Source organism: Ochotona curzoniae, unplaced genomic scaffold (genome assembly GCF_017591425.1).
Source record: "Ochotona curzoniae isolate NIBS_2020 unplaced genomic scaffold, NIBS_Ocur_1.0 contig_883, whole genome shotgun sequence".
NCBI classification, from domain to species: Eukaryota; Metazoa; Chordata; class Mammalia; order Lagomorpha; family Ochotonidae; genus Ochotona; species Ochotona curzoniae.
Genome location: NW_024466599.1, coordinates 69,909,063 through 69,927,717, shown reverse-complemented (window position 1 = coordinate 69,927,717; position 18,655 = coordinate 69,909,063). Strand labels below are relative to the sequence as shown.

Genomic DNA, 18,655 nt, shown 5'->3' with positions numbered 1-18,655 from the left:
GAGACAAAAGTGTTCCGGCGCAGTCCCTTCCTCTCCTCCGAGCCTCCCAGAGGGCGCGCGCGTGTCGTCACGTGATCAAGCGGAAGCGTGGTGGTGTTTTCCCCAGAGTGAGCAGGGGAGTGCGAGAAACGCGGGCAATCATGGCCAAGTCCGGGCTGGGAAGCGATCCGGAGAGCTGTGCTGCAATTACTGTGCTAAGTCGAGCGGTGAAACTCGACGAGGAGGGCCGGTATCAGCCCGCGCTCGTGTGTTACCAGGAGGGGATTGATCTGCTGCTGCAAGTTCTCAGAGGTGAGCTCCCAGCGGTGGAGGGGAGCGGCGGCGGGAGAAGGAGCTGGTGTTTTTGTCGGGGAGAGCACACCGCCGGGAAGCAAATACTCAAGTGGAGAGATGCTGTTGGACAGCTGGGCTGGCTTATTTCTTGGTATAGCACAGCACTGTCTTCCAAAGGGGGTGCTGATTTCGGATTGAAGACATTCTGGGCCTGGTTAATGTCAAACCTGTGTTAACTATACCAGTATTACAGCATAGTTGCTGCAGATTGCTGAGGGAACGGATCCTGGGACCAGGTCACTTCTGATTGTTCGGCTGTCTAGAGTGGGTGGCAACCCACTAGGGGGAGTGGCTGCATCAACTCTAGGAAACTGAAACTCAGACCTAGGTTGTCCCGAGGCCTACGTAGCTTTACCTTACTTTTCTTTGCAGCAAGCTGAGCACTTATTATAGTAGCCAAGATCAGCGGTTAGATTAATAAACTACTTAAAATGGATTAACAATGTTCTAGCCTCACAAGGAGTGACTTCTGGCCACTGCATTTACAGATAAACCAGAGAGTTGAGGTGGAGTGGTATGGAGGATGGAAACCACAGGGCAAGTCTGGGTCAGGCCAAGGCACCCATCCACACAGGAGACCTGGGATGAACTAATAGCATCGCCCACTCCTTGGTGGTACAGGCAAAAGCTGGGATGGGGATGGGGGTGCCAAACCTGGCTGGGCACAGTTGTGATTGTCAAAGTAAGGGTGGACTATGTCAGGCTGGAATACAACACTCACTAGAATGTGAAAGAACTGGAATTTGGGACAGATTCTTTAGGGGTCTTGTGGGCTTCTCTTGTGGTACACTGCTGGTTTAAGCAGAGGGCTGGAGGGTGGTGATGGCCTAGCTGGGTTGGACCCTGGAATTTGCCTGACTGGAAGCCATTTTACAGTTTTGGGAGCTGGGGCGGGGAGGAGGCGGGGCAGTAGTAGGCTGCAGCACTCGCTGGTACATGCTAAGGCCAGGACTGAGAACAGACCATGCCAAGTAGTGACACTGCACCTGCCGGCTGGCACGTGTGGAATTCTGGGACTGGGAGCAGGCCTGATTGGCAAACTTGAGGAACCTCCCTTACTGGGCTACAATAAGACCTTGAAAAATTTTCCTAAGCCCTAGTGCAATGAAGCTCACGATGTCTCAGAACTTTGAAAACCATTCAAGTGACACCCTTGGAATACTTTTTCCCACTTTGAGGTCTCTATCATGGCATCAAATGGCCATCTGTCATTCCAGATGTACTGATGTAGTTTGACAGCAAGGGGCAGACCCCAACTCCCTCCATTCCTGACCCTCCCCACAGTAATCAGAGACCCACATGAATGTGCATCCCTCTTAATTATGTAAACAGTATTTAAATGAAAATTTAAAAAGAAGACTTACAAAATGTTAATCAGCTTGGAAAGAACTGAAAAAAAAGATATTTTTGGATCAATTTGGGAAGTTTGTGAGTTGGGTGACAATCTACATAGTGCGACTTTTTTGGGAAACTGTCTATTTTCAGAGATGAAGATATGTTTAGGAAAGAAATGTTACGTCTGTTATTTAAAAAGTTGAAGCAAATACAACACGCATGCTCACCATTAAAATATAAATGATGAGTTGAAATATTTTCACTCAAAGTGAATAAACTCATGTAGAGTTAGAAGAAAACATGTGTTCTGCTAAATGGATGTACTGAAATTGGTGTGAGAAATCTGCAGGGTGGGAGATTGGGGGAGGGGCACGAATCTTTCATATTACCTAATTACTTAGTGTTCAGCAGTACACAGGTGTTACAACTTCCTGATTCTTCACAGACACATATCAATTGTGTGCTTAATTGATTAGGATCAGTCCCTGTTCTCCAACTCTCCAAATTTCTAATAAGCCTTAACATTTGGCTCGCTTTCTCTCTTTCAGTCTCTCCTTTACAATTATATAAAATGTTACAGAGATTTTTCTGACAGCAGAGGGCACTTGCCAAGGTTTGGTGCTTTTCTCGGAACTGTAAACTCCACCTTAGGTGGGGTCCATGTGAATGAGTGATGATGACAAATCGACAACAAGCCTAGGTATATGATTTAAATGCTGAGTGCCAGGCACTGCACAGAGCTCATGACAAACACGCTCTAGTTTCATTTTTGTTATTGCCCTGACCTAGGATCCTAGTTCTGCCACTAGGTGGTGATAGAACCACAGTCCTCTGTGGAACCCCAGTCCTCTGTGTTACATTGAATTCTAAAGAATATGTGTAGTGTGGGTGGGGTGGACCATGCTCAAGTCCTGGTTACTGTCAAATGTGAAGTAGGGACCCGTTATGATAGCCTAGCAGTTAAAGTCTTCGCCCTGAACACGCTGGGATACCATATGGGTGCCAGTTCTAATCCTGGTGGGTCCACTTCCCATCCAGCTCCCTGCTTGTGGCCTGGGAAAGCAGTCGAGGACGGCCCAAAGCCTTGGGACCTTGCACCTGTGTGGGAGAACCAGAAGAGGCCCCTGGCTTCAGTTCGGCTCAGCTCCAGCCATTGTGGCCGCTTGGGGGAGTGAACCATTGGACGGAAGATCGTCCTCTCTCTGTCTTTCCTCTCTGTACATCTGCTTTTCCAATAAATAAATAAATCTTTAAAAAAATTTTTTTTAGATTTTTTTTTGTTTGTTTTATTGGAAACTCAGATATACAGAGAGGAAAATCTTCCATCCAATGATTCACTCCCAAAGCAGCCGCAACGGCTGGAGCTGAGCCATCTGAAGCCAGGAGCCTCTTCGGGGTCTCCAATGCAGGTGCAGGGTCCCAAGGCTTTGGGCCATCCTCGACTGCTTTCCCAGGCCACAAGCAGGGAGCTGGATGGGAAGCGGGGCCGCCGGGATTAGAACTGGTGCCCATATGGGATCCTGGTGTGTTCAAGGTGAGGACATTAGCCACTACACCATCACACCAGGCCCAATAAATCTTTTAAAAAAAAATGTGAAGTAGGACAGTCACAGGAATTCTGCAGTGTGCCTTACTGATCACATGGGGGCTATAGAGGCAGTGACCTGACGGAGGGAAAACCCAACACGCCAGTAACTACCACAGGGCGTAGGTACCAGGAGAGAAGTAGACAAGAGCAGTGAGGATTTAGCAGTCAAAAGAATTTCAGAAGTCAGAAATTCAGCAAAGAGTTATACGGTTATGCCTGTGCTGCTTTAGCAGTAAGTGGCTCAATTTGCCTCAGCGTATGTGTAAGGAAGGGTGACCACTGTATAGATGGGGACTTGGATCACACTGTAGATGCCCTTGGCTGCAAAGAGATTTTTTTTTAAAGATTTGTTTCATTTTTATTGGAAAGTCAGATATACAGAGAGGAGGAGAGGCAGAGAGGAAGAGCTTCCATGTGCTGATTCACTCCCCCAGTGGCTGCAACAGCCGAAGTCCAGCCAATCTGAAGCCAGGAGCCAGGAGCTTCCTCCAGGCCTCCCACGAGGATGTAGGTTCCCCATGCTTTGGCCTGTCCTCTACTGCTGCTTTCCCAGGCCACAAGCAGGGAGCTGGATGGGAAGCAGGGCAGTTGGGACACGAAGTGGTGCCCATATTGGATCGTGGTATGTACAAGGTGAGAACTTCAGCCACTAGGCTATTGCACTGGGTCCTTGGCAGATTTTAACTTGTTCCAGAGGCAGAAACTTTAGCTGTGACGATTTTACAGGAGAGTGACATCATTGCAGGTGGACTTCTGGGCTGAATGTGTCATCCTCAAATATTTTCCTGGCATGTTCCCTCTCTTCCTCTTCTTTACTCTAAGGCCACATTTGGGAGTCCTTCCATGATCTCCAGTGTAGTTACAGCACTTCTTCTTTTTCCTGGCTTTATTTTCTTTTGATTATATAACATTCCAAACATGTGGATGATGAGGATGGGACAGTACTGGGTTTTAACCTAGAGGAAAAGCCACCTTTGTCATATCCAGGTATGGTGTCCCAGAGCTGAGGGGCAGTTTGAAAGTTCCAGTTCCTTCCCAAAGCTGCTTCGGCCGCTCATGCTCCTGGCTGACAAGCCCGTCATTAGGACGGGCCCATTGCCTCAGGGCAGGCAATTTATGGAAAACTGAAGAAACTGAAAATAATGCCTGGGAGATCTGAGAATCTATTCCTTTCACATTTGTAGGCACCAAAGATCCTACCAAGAGAAGCAATCTCAGAAAAAAAATTTCCAGCTACATGGATAGAGCAGAAAACATAAAGAAATACTTGGACCAAGTGAAAGAAGGTAAGACACAGGCCCGAAGCTGCCCACAGCCCTGGTGAGACTGCGCATTCCCCAGGGAATCATGGCCCCTGCCTTTTGAGCTCTGCTTGGGCCTGGCTTCTTGACCACAAAATTGACAGATTTTTTTTTTAACAAGAATTATTCTATTTTTTTTTTTTAAAGATTTATTTTATTTGAAAGGTGGTTATGGCTGCAACAGCCAGAGCTGGACAGATCCCAAAGCCAGGAGCCAGATGCCTCCTCTGCGTCTCCCATGTGGGAACAGTTGTCCAAGGACTTGGGTTAGCCTCGGTTGCTTTTCTAGCACATAAACAGAGAGCTTCACGGAAAGTGGAGCAGCCAGGACTAGAATCAGCACCCACATGGGACGCCAGCCCCACGGGCTGAGGTTTAGCCAACTGTGCCACCACGCTGTCCCACTTCACCTTTTTTTTTTTAAAGATTTATTTTTATTATTTTTTTATTGGAAAGGCGGATATACAGAGAGGAGAGACAGAGAGGAAGATCTTCCGTCCGATGATTCACTCCCCAAGTGAGTGCAACGGCCGATACTATGCCGATCTGAAGCCAGGAGCCTCCTCCGGGCCTCCCACGCGGGTGCAGGGTCCCAAAGCCTTGGGCCGTCCTGGACTGCTTTCCCGGGCCACAGGCAGGGAGCTGGAAGGGAAGTGGGGCTGCCGGGATAGAACCGGCACCCATATGGGATCCCGGGCGTGCAAGGCGAGGACCCTAACCACTGCACCACCGCGCCGGGCCCCACTTCAACTTTTTTTAAAGCAAGCCAGTGTGTACTGGTGTCAGAGTCCTCTGAGCATCCTCTGGGAGCTGTATGCACCTTAGAACTTTGCATACTCTTTCAGAGTTCACAGATCCTTACGAAGCTTCTGCGTAGACTGCACTTTAAGAGCTACAGAGAATGCTGAGTGAAACACAAGTTTCCATATATTCCTCTCTTGAATAAAATGCCTGTTTTTTTTTTTCAAAGATTTATTTATTTTTATTGGAAAGTCAGATATACAGAAAGAAGGAAAGAAAACACAGGTGCACGGTCCCAAGGGCCGTCCTCGACTGCTTTCCCAGGCCACAAGCAGGGAGCTGGATGGGAAGTGGGGCAGCTGGAACACGAACCAACATGCATATGGGATTCAGGTGCGTGCAAGGCGAAGGCTTTAGCCACTAAGCTGTTGCATCAGGCCCTAAACTGCCTGTTCTATAGGATCCAACTTAGGAACCTGTCAGGAAAAGCCTTTGGAATATCCCTTCCAGCTTCAGTGAACACAGAAATCATTTATGAAATAATTGGCCTTATTCTGTATATATAGAATTTTGTAGTGTATATGGTATACAGTGGGCATTCCATAAATAGTTGCTAAGTGAATATGCTAAAAAATCTTGACCTGATTCTGATTAATCAGTCAGGAGATATAAAATGTATTTTAAAAATGGTCACTGGTCATAGTATGGGCCCTTGTGGTTTTTTAGATGGGAAATATCACAAGCAAATTAAAATAGAAGAGGATGCAACAGGCTTCGGCTATGAGACACTTTTTCAAGAATACCTTACTGAGAGTGTTACAGAAGTTTGGATAGAAGACCCTTACATTAGACAGACACATCAGGTAAGTGAAATGTACTGAATATAATGAAAAATTGTTATTTAGTTATTTATTTGAAAGAGAGAAGGAAGAAGAAAGGTCTTTCATTTGCTGGTTCACACTCCAGTCACAGTCACAGTGGCTGGGGCTGGACCAAGGCAAAACTAGGAGGCTGGAACTCTGTCTGGGTCTCCCGCATTGGTGGCAGGGACCCAAGGACTCGAGTCACCCTCTTCTGCTTTCCCCAGGCCGTTAGCAGGGAATTGGATCCGAAGTGGAGCGGGTGGGTCATGAGTTGGTTCCCGTATGGGATGCTGGAATTTCAGAGGGCAGCTTAACTAGCCACAATGCTGGGCTCTCACATGTTACTGTGCGTATTTACTAGTCATTGGTAATCCATTGCTGGTGTCTTTCAGCTATACAACTTCCTTCGATTTTGTGAGATGCTCATTAAGAAACCATGTAAAGTAAAAACTATTCACCTTGTCACCTCTCTGGATAAAGTAAGTATTTGAAAGCACTTGCTGTGTCTTGCTGCCTTTGTTCAGTTATGAGATAGAATCCAATCAAGGAAAACCTGGATTTAGCGTGATAGCTAGATCTACTCCTTGAAACTTAATTTATTGTCTAACAATAGGCATAACACATTTTTTAAAAAAGGTATTGATTTTAGGATATTCACCTAGTATTTGACCACTTTGCTAAACTCTTAATAAACTGTGTCAATTTAGTTTGTTTCATGTTGGAGGTGATCACACTGCACTATTGACAATTTTGTCTCTCTTTTTTAGAAAAATTATTTATGTGAAAGGCAAGGGGGGGGAGTTCATTCCCCCACTAGCCACAACAGCAGCAGGTCTGGGTCAGGCTGAAGCCAGGAGCCAGGAACATCCCCATCTTCCACGTGGCTGGCGGGGATCCACGCCCTTGGGCCGCCCTCTGTCACCTTCCCAGGAGCATTAGCAGGGAGCCAGACCGGAACTGGAACATCGAGGACTCAAACTGGGTCTCCCCTGTGGGATGCTGGCATCACAAGTGGGATAACTTGCTGCAACACAGTACTGCCCCCCCAAATTTTGTCCCTTTTCCAGTTTTATAAATGGATAATACTAGCATTGTAGCCATCTGTATTTTGATTTTAATACTAAATAATTGCGACCTCTAGGATTAGTTTGAGAACTATGTACCCCCATCTGGGTAAGTAAACATCAGCCCTGAAATACACGAGAGGAGATGGGAGAGTTCCGCTCACATTAGGAGAGGGCGGTTATTTCTAGGAAAAGGGCTGCTCTTTAAGCTACTTCACTTTCCTTCATTGATAGATATCAAAACTAGTACAGAAGCTTTCCATTTTAATCCTTCTGTAATAGTCACTGTACAGCTTTAAAGATAAGTTCCTAACTCAGGCAAAAATGTAAACTTTTGCTGTTAGCAGGGCTTTGGGAACGTGCAGCAAAGTAGTGGCCTAAATGAAATAAAAGAATCCCTCAGGACTCACGGAGTGTTGTTGGAGGTAGAATACTCTTCTTCGCTACATGACCGAGAAATTAGGTTGGTATGCAATATTTTTATTTTTGCTCAGTAGAAATACATTTTGTGAATTTCTGTTAATGTCTTATATGATTGTATACGTTGCTACACTTAAATATTGAAAATTATGATAGTTTCAAATTGAGTAATTTTCTGAGGAGAAAAGAACTTGAATAAACGTGTGCATTTACTAATAGAATAAAATTGACATGTTCTGTGTCATGTGAGAAGGAGTACTTTCTTGTCCAACTGTCTATTTAATGTTATGGTGTTGGAATGATTCATCTTCTAGTCAAATTGATACTTACTTAATGTGGTCTTCTTTCTTACTGGATATTAAATCTCATGGTAGCTTGTTGAGCTCATAAGAAAATAACATGCAATTATTTTAGCAGGGTTTTCATATTTATGGCAATATCATCCTTGGACTGAATGAAAACTTGTTTTAAAAAATCATTTATTTGGGAGGCAGGTGGAGGAAGAACTCTAATCCTCTGGTTCACTCCCCAAAGGCCCAAGATAGGCAGCCTGCTGAAGACAGCAGTCAGGGACACAGCTGCTGGATCCATGATTACATTCTCCTGGGTTGGAATCAGAAGCTGGAGGCATTGAACATAGCGACTGTGAAGAGAGACATTGGCATTCTTTTTTTTTTGAAGATTTATTCATTTTAATTAGAAAGTGGAAAGGTAGAGTGGCCGCAGTGACCAGAGCTGAGCCGATCCAAAGCCAGGAGCCAGGAACTTCTTAATCTCCCACAAAAGTGAAGGGTCCCAAGGCTTTGGGCCATCCTTGACTGCTTTCCCAGGCCACAGGCAGGAAGCTGGATGGGAAGTGGAGCAGCCAGGAAATGAATTGGTGCCCACATGGGATCCCTGTAGATGTGAGGGGAGAATTTAGCTACTGAGACAGATTGCACCGGGCCATGAGACACTGGCATTCTAATCAACATGTTAGCCATTAGGCCACCCACCCCTGACAACTTAAGCAGAAACTATGCAAAACAGATGAAAATGAATCTGCTTGTTGGTTAAACAGAGGTCAAGGTCCAGAACTCTTTCCCTTTTGCATCTCCAAGTAGGAGAGCTCTTGAAATGTCACAAGACCACCTAAATATACTCTGAGCTGGTTAAAATTATAGGGGAAGTTTTATTTACAAGCTGACATTCAAGAATAAGTCTTAACTGTTAAACTTTCTATCAGATAATCCAATCAAATGATGGTGCGAGATGGCCATTTTGTTTCATTATAGGCAGAGCCCATGATTAAACTCCGGGTCTGATGGGGTTCTACCACTACAGAAGAGTTAATACATGATAGCTTTAATAACTATCTGATTTAAATGTTTTCATTGTAATGCTATGTTCTGATTCCTACAGGTTCAACAATGGATGGGTGATTAAGATTGGAAGAGGACTTGATTATTTTAAGAGACCACGGGTAGGACATGATCTTATGATTTAATATAGCAGTAGCACTTTTTCATGTCATTTTTAACAGTATTATTATTTTTTTTCTTTTTAGGGTCAATTTTCCCTTGGATATTGTGATTTTGATTTAAGACCATGTCATGAAACAACGGTGGATATTTTTCATACCAAACACACAAAACAAATATGATGTGTCACACCTTCTATATTTCCTCTGTAAGAGACAGCCTGAGTCTGTTTTCTGTTGCTTCTAACCGAATAGCACAGACTGAGTAATTTATAGAGTCAAGATTGATCTAGTTCATGATCCTGGAGGCTGGAAAGTCTGTGCTGGTATCTCATGTAGACCTTCTTCCTGCCTGTTCAAATGGCAGTGGACAGCTCTAGCCAGAGGAGCTGTTATCTGTCTTAATAAACCACACCAGTAATAACCCATTAGCCTGATATCCTGAGAGCAGAGCCCTTATAACCCAGTTATCTCCCAAAGCTTCCATCTCCCGCCTACCAACACTGCTGCATGGGGACCAGGTTTCCAGTTTGGGAAGATACAGTCAAACCATAGCAAGTCAATGTTAAATTCTGTTTTTTATCTGAGCATATTTTTATAATGGATGACCAATAATAAACTATTTCTAGTATTTTATGAATCCATTCTTCAATTGTGGGAATACTCCTAAATACTTTTCTGAAGTTTCGGTAGACTTACAGTACAGTATTTCTTCTCAGGCCTTACAGCCAATGCAAACATTTTTGCAAGCTTTTCTATTACTTAACTGTTGCAAAATAATTCAACAAATAATAAATAGTAACCATGAAGATGCTAATCTTGACCCTGAAAGAGGGAAAATTATTCTGGATTCAAGTGCTCTGAAGTGGGTAAAGGGACTGCTTGAATGCCTGTATTCTGTATCAGAGTGCCAGCTTGAGTCCTGGTGCTCTGCTTCCCTACAGCTTCCTGCCCATGCATCCTGGGAAAGCAATGGAAGATGGCCCAAGTGCTTGGGCTCCTGTACCCTCATGAAGAAGCTCTGTGTTAATCCATGCAAATGAATACCACAGTGTGACACCATCTCACTCCAGTGAGTGAATGCTGTTGAGGATACAGAGAATGAAAAATTCCAATACTCTTGGTGGGAATATAAATGAATACAGGGAGTGGGTAGGAACTGAATCTTTACTGAACCTGTTCAGGCTTTTGTGCTTGCCAGGAAGCTCGAAACCATATAATGTAACAACTATTTACACAGCTTTTCTATTATTATTACAAAATCTAGAATCAATTTATAATATACAGGAAGATTACAGAAATTATATATGCCAGCATCATGTCATTTATTAAGGAACTTGGTCCTCCGCGGATTCTTCCTGGTATCCTCGGATGTCCTGCAATCAATCTCTTGTGGATATTGAGGGTTAACTATGTAAATAAAAAGGAGAATTTTAGAGTTTAAGATAACACAGGGAGCAAGAAGCCGGAGTTATAATTCTTACAAGAAAAATGAAAAAAAAAAAAAAAAAAGAAAAACCCTTAAAAAAGCAAATTCAGAATATGTAACCTGGCTTACATGGTCAGTAAAAGAGCAACAGATGCGTGCCTGTGTTAAATGATTGAAGAAACAGGAGCCTAGAAAACAGCAGCAAATGTGGACAGGTGATCATCTTGAACGGGGGCACAGGGGGACTGGGCCTTCTCTCTTACTTTTCTAAAGAGACATACAAAGTGCATCAGCAATCTTTTTATTTTCTCACTGAAATGGTATCAAGAAATTTTGAAATCACATTATTCCCTTAATTTTGTCACAGAGGATATTCCATTTACTGTGCAGTTTTTGATCTTCTGGATATGTTCTAAGTAATATATTTGTTAGCGTGGTAGCTTCGTTTGGGCAAAACTTACTGCCAATAAAACTTGAATTGAATTTGTCACATATTTCCAGTGGCAACCAATGATCAGGTGCTTCAATACTGCAGATTTCAATTCTTCCATTCTTTACATCTATGAATACTTTAATTTCTAGACATGAATGTCCACATAAAACATTAAAGGAAGTGTTGATACTAAACTTTGGAGTTTTGCCATACAGCCAGTCCCAAGTTTGTAACTCTTGGGCTCTGCTGTTTATCCCAGGGAACAGGGTCTCATCTGCTGGGTTGATTAGGGTGATGTGATCATCAAGCTGATGACAGGCAGCGTACTCGGCAGCGACGGCTTTCGTGACCGCCTCACAGGTCAGGGTGGGATCTTTCTCCAGCAGATTCTTTACCACGGCGGGAGTGCTGGTCGTGGCATTCGTCTGGATCCCCTGGGAAGGGCTCTTTAGTACCGAAGTCAAGGCGGTTCCATCAGTGCAACACAGAAGGGTACAGTGGTGGTAGGCAGTCGTCCGGCCAATCTTAGAGGCTGTTCCTGAGATTTTAAACTGTCCATCAAGCAAAAGGTCAAATCTTTTGGTAGCTTGCACATCCAGCTGGGGCTGAACGGTATTCAGGGCTCTCACAACTAATTTCAGATTCTTCATCCTGTCGTATTTGTTTCTGGTTGTAAAGAAAGTCAAATTGATATTGCCCAAGTCATGATAGACTGCCCCTCCACCACTCCTCCTCCGGGCCAGTTTTATACCTTCTTCTCTCATCAGATTCAGATTACATTCCTGCCAAGGATTCTGATGCCTGCCAATCACAACAGACGGAGAATTTCTCCAAAAGAAAAGGATTGGCTTGTCTTCTAGGTTCACATGGTCATGGATCCAGTCTTCCACAGCAAGATTCTGATAAACGTCATTGGAAATTGACTGTAGGATGAGCCCACTTGTAACTGTAGTTTTCAAGCTAGCTGCTGGGACCTTGTGGTTACAAAGGAACTGGAAGCAGTTCTTCATTGAAAATGGAATCAGCATGCCTTAAACAAATGGAATATAGACAAGTGAATTCATGAGAGAAAAAACCTAAATTCTAGTTTCTAGATATCAATTATGGGTTATGTAATCCAAACAGACCTAATTCTCATTAAGTATTCAGGTTAGTTGCTTCCCATGCCTTTTAGCTTTAGCATGAGTCTTTTGAAACTACAACACAGTACTCAGACAAATAATTCAGTTGATATATTTTTCAAACAGTAAGTACCACAAATCCATTATGCACTAAATCTCAAATCTACGAAAGATATTGCTACTATATTTGAGAGACAGAGATATATAAAGCTTCCATTCACTGGTTCATTTTCCAAATACCTGGAATAGGTGGGACTAGAGACAGTAGCCAGAAACTCGATTCTTGAGCCAATAGTGCTGCCCCCTGGTGGTGCATATTAACAGAGTCGTGGCCTGTAAAGCACCTCAGTGGCCTCTTTTTAATTCGTAGGTAAAATGCATGCTCCAAATCATTTTAATGTATTTATTTACTTGTGACGTAGAAGCAAGGGTTAAAGGACAGATAGCTCTTCTTTGCTAGTTTATTGCACAGATGCCTGCCGAGGCTCAGCTAGACTCCAGATTGGGATCCCACGGGGATGGCAGGGACCTAACTGATCCAAGATTGCTATCTCCCAGGAGGAGATACTGCCTTGGTAGAAAGCTGGAGTCAGGATCTGGATCCAGGAATCAAGTACTCTGATGTTGTAGGTGAAATGCCCACTCCATCAAATCCAAGGAAATTATTTTGAATTAGCAAGTAATGCATGCTCATTGAGAAAAACAGTTAAGACATAGATAAGAAAAACAAAATAATCCCTAATCCTAGGCTTGGCACAATAGCTCAATGGCTAAATCCTCACCTTGCATGTACCTAGATACCATAGGGGCACCTGTTCGTGTGCTGGATGCTTCACTTCCCATCCAGCTCCCTGCTTGTGGCCCGGGAAAGCAGTAGAAGACGGCCCAAAGCCTTGGGACCCTGCACCCAAATGGAAGACCCAGAAGAGGCTCCTGGTTCCTGGGTTCGGATTGGTTTAGCTCAGGCCATGGTAGCCTCTTGGGGAGTAGATGGAAGATCTTTCTATATCTCCTTATGTCTATATATCTGCATTTCCAATAAAAATAAACAATTATTTTTTTAAAAGAATCCATAATTCTGCCACTTAGAATAACAATTAACCTGTTAGTATGTATCCATCTTATCTCTGGCCATATGTTCTCACACACACACACACACACACACACACACACACACAGAATTTACAGGCATAGGTAAAGGCACAGAGGCTGTTGTACCTGACTGAATATACACAGTAAAGCAGGATAGCACAGCAGTTAACAGTTTAAATTTTATTATTTTTTTTAAATTTTAGTTTTACTGGAAAGGCACTCTACAGAGAGGAGAGACAAGGATTTTCAATTTGCTGGGTCACTGCCCAAATGGCTGTTGATCTGAAGTCAGGAGCCACAAGTAGGACATGAACCAGTGCCCATATGGCATGCTGGTGCTTGCAAAGCAGAGGATTAGCCAATTGAACCATCATGTCAGCTCACTGCTTAAAATTTTAATCCTGGATCTACCACTTACAATTAAATAACTTTGGCAAGTAATTAACTTCCAACTTATTTTAAATGCTTTGGACCACACAAAATGCTTCATAAAATTAATGTTACCAGAAATGTGTCAATTTGATATGTCTTAGGAATTCTTGCACACTTCAGGAAAGCTGTGGCTTATGATGCCAGCATTCCATAGGAGCACTGGTCACAGCTGCTCTATTGCTGATCTAACTCCCTAATGGCCTGGGAAAGACGGCGGAAGGGTGGAAGATGGCCCGAGAGTGTGGGTGCCTTTACCCTTGTCGAGGCAGACCTGGAAGCTGGTGTGCCTGGAAGATGAGCACCCTGGCTCCTAGCTTTGGCCGGGCTCAGTGTTGATCACTGCAGCTATCTGGGTAGTGAGCCAGCAGATGGAAAATCTCTTTTGCTTTCCCTGTAACTCTGACTTAAAAAGAAGTGCAAAGGGTTGTATCAAAAAAAGTTTGGATGTAAACTTACTGATTTCCAAGTATACTATACACCATCAGTCAAACACCCAGATGAGCCTGCTCAACCACTGGTTTACAGGAACACTGAAAAAGCCAAATGGTCACAAGTGCTCTGGGTGAATACAGAAGGAATACAAAGGGACTGAGTTCTAAGTTTCAAAGTCTCATGGGTCAGCTGGGGCTGGTGCACTCCTTTTTAAAACATTTATTTGAAGTTCAGTTACAGAGAGATCTTCCACTCTCTGGTTTACGCCTCTGATGGCAGCAAAGGCCAGAGCTGGGCTTGGGCAGAAACCGGGAGCTTCACCAGGGTTTCCCAGTTGAGTGGCAGAGGCCCCTCCCTCTCACCCCACCATTAACAGGGAGTTGGATCAGAAAAGCACCCATATGTGCTGCCAGCTCCTTATGCCACATGTGCCAGCCCTACACAACTTTCCTTTTTAAGATTAATTTGTTTTTATTGGAAAGGCAGATCTACAGAGAGGAGAGACAAAGATCTTTAGTACGCTGGGTCACTCCTCAAATGGCCATAATGCCTGGAGCCAGGAAATTTTCCAAATCTTGCACCTGGGTGCAGGGCCCCAAGGCTTCGGACACCCTCCACTGCTTTCCCAGGCCACAGGCAGGGAGCTGGATGGGAAGTGGTGCAGATGGGACAGGAACTGGAAACCCGGCGCTTGAAGGGCGAGTATTAGCCAATTGAGCCATTATGCCAGGTTGTACACAGGCTTTCTTTAGCTGTCAGGATACAGTCAAGCCTTGGAAGGCATGGAGAAATGTTCTTCCAAAATCATTTTGCCTTACTGCTACTTGCACCTTCTACTTTGCCTGGTTCACTCTGGTAACGGCTTGGCTGCACAGGCTGAAACCTGGGGTCCTGCGCCCACCTGCTACCTGCCAAGGCGGGCACCAGCAGGAAAGTGGGGCGTAGGAGGGAACCGAACTGGGGAATGGATCCCAGATACTCCAAGACGGAACGTGGGAAGTGCCAGGGCACAGGGCCAGAAGCCCCAGCCCTAGGACGACATTCTCATTTCTGTGTTCTTAGGGGCTTCTCCATCACCACGCAGAAAAGCAAAAGAAACAAAACACAAAATCTCATCATGGGAGCGTGCACGTTTTACTGCGCCTTTTGGGCTCTCTGTGGGGCGTGCACACAGCTAAGCATCCAGCGTGTTTTTCGGAGCACACCCTCCCAGGAGGGTCTACCACGGCCTCGAGCACCAGCCGGTAGCGAGCACTGGGAGCCCGTCCTCAGGGTGCTGGATAGGTCGGGTACCCCACTTGCAGCTAGCTGGAGGAAGGCTGCGCACCGCTCCGGAACCCACGTCCACCCGCCACGGCCCCGAAGATCTTGTTTCCGGTTTCACTCACCGGCAGCTTCCGGTAGCGTCCCTGGCCTCGTGCGTGTTCTCGCGGGTCCGTGAGGAGCCGGAACGCGGGTGGCGGCGCGTGGCGCGTGCCGGCCCACAGAGAAGTGGGACCCCGCCCGTGGGCGGAGCCAGCGTCGGGCCCGCCCCCGCGCTCCCACGGCCGCCGACCGGAAGTGTTGGACGGGGCGGGGCTCTGGCGGCGGGGGCGGGGCTCTGGCGGCGGGGGCGGGGCTCTGGCGGCGGGGGCGGGGCCATGGGGCGGGGCGGGGCTCTGGCGGCGGCGGGGCGCCCTCCTCAGTCCGACCGGGTCCCGGGGCGCCGGTGGGCTGGGAGGGAGCCAACGCCGAGCTAGACTCGAGGCAGGAACTCAGGCCACGTTGGAATTCAAGTAGGGAAAGCCATGAATCTGCAGTTTCCATGGGAGGTCCCCGCCTGACAGGGGTGGCCGCCCTCCAGGGGGCGTGTGGTGGAGCGAGGTTAGGGGTGTCCTAGCTGGTGCTCTGCAGGGAACGTGTAGGCGTCACCCTGAGTCTTCACGCAGCGCCTTCCCACCGTCCAAACGGCTGGTGAAACTCTCCTTGACAGGTCAGTCAGTTGGGAAGGAAAAATGCATGTGGAGCAACAAACGTTGGCATTCGTGATAGACTTGGCAAGAAGTAAGGGAGGCCGAAAGGGAGTGGGAAACACACCCCCAGGCTAGTGATCCTGACTTAGGGAATCCCTCACAGCAGGTGGCAGAGGATGAACCCCCACATCACCGCGTTAACAAACTGCTGATCACCAGCAGCGGCAAGTGGCTTGCCAAAGCCACGATCAAACCAGCCAGGGGCCAAGGCCTGCCTCTTGGAGTTTAAGAAGTGATCAAGGCTTACAATTTGCTGATACTGTCACTAGCCAGGGTGTCCTAAAAAGCTACAATGAAGACACAGGGACTCGGTTATCATCACGCCTTTAGAATGCTGTCACTCTGTTAGTCTTGGATTATGCAGGTGGAAATAGTGTCCAGAATTAATTCCCATAGGCGTTTTCTTATTTGAACTAGCCGCGTGATATGAACTCTGTTTATATTCCTTTGAATTCCATGTCTCTAAAATACAAAGTGTTACAGCATTCTGCTCCCGATAACCCAGTTTCCTTCTGAGGTGGTGGTAGTCAGTCCCATTTTTTTCTCCTTGCGCCAAGACTTCTCTCCCCTGCTACTCCTTCACTTCTCTGGGATGCTCAAACATGCTGTACCCTATCTCATCTCAAGCGCCCCTCTCATGTCCTCTCTTCTTCTACCTTCACCCTTAAAAAAAAAGTAATTACTTTTTGCTTTTTTATTTGAAAGGCAGAGTTAGACAGGGAGAGAGATCTTTCATCTACTAGTTCACTTCCCAGATAGCCACAGTGGCTGAGACTGGGTCAATCCAGAGCCAGAAAGCAGGAGCTTCTTCAGGGTCTCCCACATGGATTCAAGGGCCCAGGCACTTGGGTCATTCTTCGCTGCTTTCTTAGGTGCATTAGCAGGGGGCTGGACTGAAAGTGGAGCAGCTGTGAGTTGGACCATTGCCCATTTGGGATGCTGGTGCTGCATGCAAAGGTTTTATTCGCTGTGTCCAGGATAACAGCTTCCCAACTTCATCCTTCTACTCCCTTCAGAGCTAGCTTTTTGGAAGAGCTGATACATATCCAGCATGCATCTACTCTTCCAAGTCATTTTCAACTACCCTGACATGGCTTTTGCCTTGTCGTTCCAGCAAAAGTGCTCTTTGCTAAGGTCATGTGGCTAGTCCCTTTCAGGGTGCTTCCACCTCCAAGGCTCCTTTGGTAATCTTGGCGTTATTAACCTGTCTCGGTTTTTCTCCAGCTCCACTGACAACTCCTCAGTCCTCACTCTCACCAGCCCCTGAATTTTTTAAATTTTGAGTTTTTTTTTAAATTTTGCACTTGCATGTTTTCCTTAAGCAATCTCATGTCCATGGCTTAAATGCCACATCTGTATACAGCTTCAAAATTTTTACTTTTAGTTTCACATGTTGGACACCTGGGAATGTCCAGAATCTGCACTGCTGAATTCCCTCCCCTTGTGCCCCCCACCAGGATTTTTCATGCCTATACCTGTAAAGTCTTGGTAGAAATATCTTTTTCTTCCTTATTTCCCACTTCCAAACCATCAATACATTCTCCAAGTCACTATCCACTGGGACAACCACATCAGTGCAAAACAAAACAAAAAGTGTATATTTCATGTCCTCCGAGAAGCCTTCCTGGTCCTCAGAGTTAAAATTAAGTTTACACGCTGTTCCTCTTACAATGTCTCTCTGAATGCTTTAGTTTTTCCTCATGGCACATCATGGTTTGTATCTTACACAACTGTTGTGTAACTATTGTGTTTTGTCTTCCCGGGTTGAAGGCATTAGCAAGGCCGTGGCTGTCTGCCTCACTGCTGTATCTCCAGCTCCAAGCACAAAGCCAGGGTAGGTGAGCAAATGAATCACTTGTGCATTTTTTCTCTTCCAAAGAATTATGTTCATAAATGACACAAGCACTCTCATTGCCTTCTGTTTCATTCAACATTTCTTTCCCCTCTAGGTCCCATACTACCTAGGAATAAATTTCCTCAGTATTTTTGTGATTTGTAAAATCTTGATTTCCCCTCAAAGATGTCTTTTCCTATTTTCATAACTATTAAGGAGGTTATACAAATGGACATCAGACGTTTTCATTAAAGCTCGGGAACACATTCAAAACATACATAATAGTTTTGTCTAAAAGGGGAAAAATTTAAAAAGCTGGAATCTCAGAAAAGTACATAGTAGCAGGTCACAATTGACAAAATGGCTTTAATTTCATGTAACAATACTGCTGCTCCATACAAGATATTTTAATAACTGGTTAATAACAAAACAAGCTTTTTATTAAACACCATGCTTTTTAAAAATTAAACATTGGGACCAGGCGTGGTAGCCTAGTGGCTAAAGTCCTTGTGTTGCATGTGCCAGGATCCCATATGGGCACTGGTTCTAATCCCAGTGGACCTGCTTCCCATCCAGCTCCCTGCCTTTGGCCTATGAAAGCAGTCGAGGATGGCCCAAAGCCTTGGGACCCTGCACCCACGTGGATACTCAGAAGAAGCTCCTGGCTCCTGGCTTTGGTTCAGCACAGCTCCAGCTATTGCAACCACTTGGGGAGTGAATCATTGGAAGGAATATCTTCCTCTCTGTCTCTCCTCCTCTCTGTATA

At 45.4% G+C, this 18,655-nt stretch overlaps 2 protein-coding genes across 8 annotated transcripts; one reads left to right on the top strand and one right to left on the bottom strand.

Annotated features, from left to right (window-relative positions):
* Window positions 1-102: 102 nt before the first annotated feature.
* MITD1 (microtubule interacting and trafficking domain containing 1) lies at window positions 103-18,383 on the top strand. 7 transcript variants are annotated; one of them, XM_040993785.1, is made up of 8 exons: window positions 103-291; window positions 4,441-4,542; window positions 6,025-6,161; window positions 6,554-6,640; window positions 7,573-7,688; window positions 9,047-9,107; window positions 9,192-9,288; window positions 18,371-18,383. In XM_040993785.1, exons 1-7 carry the CDS (start codon window positions 141-143, stop codon window positions 9,285-9,287), a joined length of 750 nt encoding a protein of 249 aa, XP_040849719.1. In that variant the 5' UTR covers window positions 103-140; the 3' UTR covers window position 9,288; window positions 18,371-18,383. The 7 variants fall into 7 exon arrangements, with proteins under 7 accessions (XP_040849719.1, XP_040849721.1, XP_040849718.1 ...); XM_040993787.1 differs by lacking the exon at window positions 6,554-6,640; XM_040993784.1 differs by lacking the exon at window positions 18,371-18,383 and having other exon boundaries at window positions 9,192-9,740.
* On the bottom strand, window positions 10,822-12,238 carry LIPT1 (lipoyltransferase 1). Its single transcript, XM_040993782.1, has one exon. The coding sequence runs from the start codon at window positions 11,992-11,994 to the stop codon at window positions 10,873-10,875; it is 1,122 nt and encodes a 373-aa protein (XP_040849716.1). The 5' UTR covers window positions 11,995-12,238; the 3' UTR covers window positions 10,822-10,872.
* Window positions 18,384-18,655: the final 272 nt, after the last annotated feature.